The following is a 6000-nucleotide window of genomic DNA, read 5'->3' as shown; positions in this document are numbered from 1 at the left end:
GGGGGGACAGAGGGCGACCGAGGGGGACAGAGGGCGACCGAGGGGGTGGGGGGACAGAGGGCGACCGAACAGAGGGCGACCGAGGGGGTGGGGGGACAGAGGGCGACCGAGGGGGTGGGGGGACAGAGGGCGACCGAGGGGGTGGTGGGGACAGAGGGCGACCGAGGGGTGGGGACAGAGGGCGACCGAGGGGTGGAGACAGAGGGCGACCGAGGGGTGGAAACAGAGAGCGACCGAGGGGTGGAAACAGAGGGCGACCGAGGGGTGGAAACAGAGGGCGACCGAGGGGTGGAAACAGAGGGCGACCGAGGGGTGGAAACAGAGGGCGACCGAGGGGTGGAAACAGAGGGCGACCGAGGGGTGGAAACAGAGGGCGACCGAGGGGTGGAAACAGAGGGCGACCGAGGGGTGGAAACAGAGGGCGACCGAGGGGTGGAAACAGAGGGCGACCGAGGGGTGGAAACAGAGGGCGACCGAGGGGTGGAAACAGAGGGCGACCGAGGGGTGGAAACAGAGGGCGACCGAGGGGTGGAAACAGAGGGCGACCGAGGGGTGGAAACAGAGGGCGACCGAGGGGTGGAAACAGAGGGCGACCGAGAGGGGTGGAAACAGAGGGCGACCGAGGGGTGGAAACAGAGGGCGACCGGGGGGGGGGGGGAAACAGAGGGCGACAAAATGATGCAGTTGCATAAATTATCATCTTGATTGTGTTTCTTAAACTATTGTATAATTCATTAATATACAATCCACTTTTTTTCCTCATGAGGTAATCCAATCTCGCCTAACCGAGCTATGCTGAGTGGGCTCTGGAAAGGCTTCCGGTAGGCAGACACTGCTTCTCCAATAGAAATCCCCCGTCACACGATGTCATGGCGACGTTGGTAGAAACACATCAGGTCAAAGGGTTGTGTCGCGTCGAACTGCACAATGTGCAGCCAATCAAATGAAACGCACTCCTTCGATATAACGCAGTTTTTGACTAAAATGAAAAACGTGTCGGTCACATTTACGAGGTTGGAGTAATAATGTTACCTAAGACATCGGCTTGAATCTAGGTTGTGCCTTTATACTTGGAGAAAATCAACGTCTCATTGACTTCACAAACCCCGGCATAGTCCGTTCGGTCTGTGTCGCACCTCTTGGTTTTGGAAAACTCTGTGGTTGGGTTGACTCTCTAAGGCAGGATGAAAACGACTACATTGACCATGATCCTTAGCAATTTTTTAGTGTCATTCAGCAACATGGCACGCTTCAAATTAAAAATAGTTCCGGCTTCATGCACCATCGGGACTTTCCCATAGGAACACTTGGGTGACATCAGCACTATCACAGTCTACTGGTTTAATGTCTATGGGTCTCACCAGTTGGAGAGGGCCTGCAGGGCTGCATTCATATAGCAGGTGTTCCCGATGTTCTTCAGACCCGTCAGACCTACAGGAGATGGACACAAAGAGTTGGATCTCGCTAGAGAACAGCAGAGAGAGCATGGCTGATGCTAGCTTGGTCCAGTCAGATGACGCGTACCTCTGGCGCGTAGCTCGTCCTCCTCCTCCGTCTCCATGCCCAGGTCTTCACAGCCATTAGTAAGGGGCAGTCTCAGAGAAGTGGGACTGCCCTGCGCCCTGCTACACTCCTGGAACTGAAGACAACCACATAAGAACCATGCTCGTCTAGACCCCTATCTAGAACCATGCTCGTCTAGACCCCTATCTAGAACCATGCTCGTCTAGACCCCTATCTAGAACCATGCTCGTCTAGACCCCTATCTAGAACCATGCTCGTCTAGACCCCTATCTAGAACCATGCTCATCTAGACCCCTATCTAGAACCATGCTCATCTAGACCCCTATCTAGAACCATGCTCATCTAGACCCCTATCTAGAACCATGCTCATCTAGACCCCTATCTAGAACCATGCTCATCTAGACCCCTATCTAGAACCATGCTCATCTAGAACCCTATCAGAACCATGCTCATCTAGAACCCTATCTAGAACCATGCTCATCTAGAACCATGTTCATCTAGAACCCTATCTAGAACCATGTTCATCTAGAACCCTATCTAGAACCATGCTCATCTAGAACCCTATCTAGAACCATGTTCATCTAGAACCCTATCTAGAACCATGCTCATCTAGACCCCTATCTATAACTATGCTCATCTAGAACCCTATCAGAACCATGCTCATCTAGAACCATGTTCATCTAGAACCCTATCAGAACCATGCTCATCTAGAACCCTATCTAGAACCATGCTCATCTAGAACCATGTTCATCTAGAACCCTATCTAGAACCATGTTCATCTAGAACCCTATCTAGAACCATGTTCATCTAGAACCCTATCTAGAACCATGCTCATCTAGAACCCTATCTAGAACCATGCTCATCTAGACAACATTAAAAGTAACATGAGGAATTGACAACAGCAGAATGCCTCAGTGCTTTGACAGCATTTCATAGTGAAAGAAAACATTAAATAACTGAATAATTATTTACTTTTCAACGTGGTCTCAAAATATGTGAAATAAATAATCATCTATAGAGTGGATTGGTTAGGGTTGTGGACGTTTGTTTAGGCCTTAGATATAGACAACTGTATTTATCCACAGGGAACTTCATTTGTGGTTTGAAATTCAGGAATGAATCCATATTTATCCCAGATGGTAACATTACCTGTGTGTTGTTGGTGAGAGGTGAAGCGAGGGTCTTGGTGCTGGGGACAGGGCACTGAGGGCCCAGTTTACGCTCCACAAACACCTCTTTCCCACAGGCATAACACCACACCCTCAGAGTGGTCAGGTTCACCGTCAGGTTGTGCCGCGTCTCCTGTTATAGAGGGGTTATAAACATGTTACAAAGGGGTTATAAAGGTTTATAGGAGGTGTAATACAGGTTATATTTCTCTGTCATAAAACAAATATAACTTATTATTGTCATTATTAACTCAGAGCTGTCCGGACAGACAGCTGTAGACGAGTCAGTCACTTGTTTCATTATTCATGTGTCTGCATTAGTGTTCAGTGTTGACAGCAGAGCCGGGCGACAGCGATGAATCCACCCAGTCTGGTCCTCTCCTGCTCTACTGTTTAGCAGAGCTTTAGTAGTGCATCAAGCCCAGCTCCCACAGGAACATGTGTAAATAATGGATGATCCAGGACAGCTAAGTGTTAGCTAGATGGTCGTGCACAAGGTGCATCCATGGGGTTCACAGTGCACCACATGTCCTTAAAAAAACAGAAAGGACTAACACATGACTGGTCTTTGATATATGTGTGAGTGAGAGAGACACAGAGAGGAGAGACAGAGAGGAGAGACAGAGAGGAGAGACAGAGAGGAGAGACAGAGAGGAGAGAGAAAGAGACAGAAATGCATTTGTTTATTTACTTTCCCCTTTGTACTTCATTATTTGCACATTGTTACAGCACTATGTATGCATGTATGTATGCATGTATGTATGTAAGTTAGTATGTATGTATGTATGTATGTATGTATGTATGTATGTATGTATGTATGTATGTATGTATGTATGTATGTATGTATGTATGTATGTATGTATGTATGTATGTATGTATGTATGTATGTATGTATGTATGTATGTATGTATGTATGTATGTATGTATGTATGTATGTATGTATGTATGTATGTATGTATGTATGTATGTATGTATGTATGTATGTATGTATGTATGTATGTATGTATGTATGTATGTATGTATGCAAGTTAGTATGCATGTATGTATGTATGTATGTATGTATGTATGCAAGTTAGTATGCATGTATGTATGTATGTATGTATGTATGTATGTATGTATGTATGTATGTATGTATGTATGTATGTATGTATGTATGTATGTATGTATGTATGTATGTATGTATGTATGTATGTATGTATGTATGTATGTATGTATGTATGTATGTATGTATGTATGCATGTACACACGACATTTGAAATGTGTATTAATTTAGAACTTCTGTGAGTGTAATGTTTCCTGTTCATTTTTATCATTTCACTTATGTTAATTATCTACCTCACTACCTAACTCACAGACCTTGAGCAGGAAAACAGGCCCAACCCCCCACTCTTATCCTAGCCCAAGAAAATTGCATGTACCAGATGCTCAGCAAGCTCTGCTCACACTTACTGGTCTGAGGTCAAACCACACAACATTGGACACTTTATGGAACACAAAGCCTTCACTACCGCATCCTGGAATATCCAAGGTCAGAGGTCATCTGCCTTTGGCCTAAAGAGCAGGAATCTGGACTTCATCAAAGAAATTAGAAATACAGACATTGTCATCCTACAAGAAACCTGGTATAGAGGAGATGAACCCACTGGTTACCCTCTAGGTTACAGAGAGCTGGTAGTCCCATCCACCACACTACCAGGTGGGTGGTATAGAGGAGATGGACCCACTGGTTACCCTCTAGGTTACAGAGAGCTGGTAGTCCCATCCACCACACTACCAGGTGGGTGGTATAGAGGAGATGGACCCACTGGTTGTCCTCTAGGTTACAGAGAGCTGGTAGTCCCATCCACCACACTACCAGGTGGGTGGTATAGAGGAGATGGACCCACTGGTTGCCCTCTAGGTTACAGAGAGCTGGTAGTCCCATCCACCACACTACCAGGTGGGTGGTATAGAGGAGATAGACCCACTGGTTGCCCTCTAGGTTACAGAGAGCTGGTAGTCCCATCCACCACACTACCAGGTGGGTGGTATAGGAGATGGACCCACTGGTTGTCCTCTAGGTTACAGAGAGCTGGTAGTCCCATCCACCACACTACCAGGTGGGTGGTATAGAGGAGATAGACCCACTGGTTGCCCTCTAGGTTACAGAGAGCTGGTAGTCCCATCCACCACACTACCAGGTGGGTGGTATAGAGGAGATGGACCCACTGGTTGTCCTCTAGGTTACAGAGAGCTGGTAGTCCCATCCACCACACTACCAGGTGGGTGGTATAGAGGAGATGGACCCACTGGTTGTCCACTAGGTTACAGAGAGCTGGTAGTCCCCATCCACCACACTACCAGGTGCTCGCACACGCATTCTCAGTTACGCCCACAAAATTTTCTAAAGGTTGAAATCAGGGCTTTGTGATGGCCACGACCATACCTTGACTTTGTTGTCCTTAAGCCATTTTGACACAACTTTGGAAGTATGCTTGGGGTCACTGTCCATTTGGAAGACCCATTTGTGACCAAGCTTTAACTTCCTGACTGATGTTGCGTCAATATATCCACATAATTTTCCTTCCTCATGATGCCATCTATTTTGTGAAGTGCACCAGTCCCTCCTGCAGCAAAGCACCTCAACAACATGATGCTTCCACCCCCGTACTGCACGGTTGGGATGGTGTTCTTCGGCTTGCAAAACGCCCCCTTTTTCCTCCAAACATAACAATGGTCATTATGGCCAAACAGTTCTACTTTTGTTTCATCAGACCAGAGGACATTTCTCCAAAAAGTACGATCTTTGTCCCCATGTGCAGTTGCAAACCGTAGTCTGGCTTTATGGCGGTTTATCAGCAGTGGCTTCTTCCTTGCTGAGCGGCCTTTCAGGTTATGTCGATATAGGACTCGTTTTACTGTGGATATAGATACTTTTGTAGTAGTTTCCTCCAGCATCTTCACAAGGTCCTTTGCTGTTGTTTTGGTATTGACTTGCTCTTTTCGTACCAAAGTACAAACGTGTCTCCTTCCTGAGCGGTATGACGGCTGTGTGGTCCCATGGTGTTTATACTTGCGCACTATTGTTTGTACAGATGAACATGGTACCTTCAGGCGTTTGGAAATTGCTCCCAAGGATGAACCAGACTTGTGGTCTTGGCTGATTTCTTTTGATTTTCCCATGATGTTAAACAAAGAGGCAGTGAGTTTGAAGGTAGGCCTTGAAATAAATCCACAGGTACACCTCCAATTGACTCAAATTATGTCAATTAGCCTATCAGAAGCTTCTAATGCCATGACGTCATTTTCTGGAATTTTCCAAGCTGTT

General features: G+C 46.6%; 1 protein-coding gene across 1 annotated transcript in view; it reads right to left on the bottom strand.

Moving 5' to 3' along the window:
- Positions 1-6000, bottom strand: part of usp33 (ubiquitin specific peptidase 33) — an 81004-nt gene that overhangs the window by 61780 nt on the left and 13224 nt on the right. The window contains 3 exon segments of the mRNA XM_046320872.1: positions 1362-1431; positions 1525-1639; positions 2674-2826. Of these exon segments, the coding sequence (XP_046176828.1) occupies positions 1362-1431; positions 1525-1639; positions 2674-2826 (338 nt within the window).

This window comes from Oncorhynchus gorbuscha, linkage group LG22 (assembly GCF_021184085.1).
Source record: "Oncorhynchus gorbuscha isolate QuinsamMale2020 ecotype Even-year linkage group LG22, OgorEven_v1.0, whole genome shotgun sequence".
NCBI classification, from domain to species: domain Eukaryota; kingdom Metazoa; phylum Chordata; class Actinopteri; order Salmoniformes; family Salmonidae; genus Oncorhynchus; species Oncorhynchus gorbuscha.
This window is presented reverse-complemented; position numbering and strand designations above follow the sequence as displayed.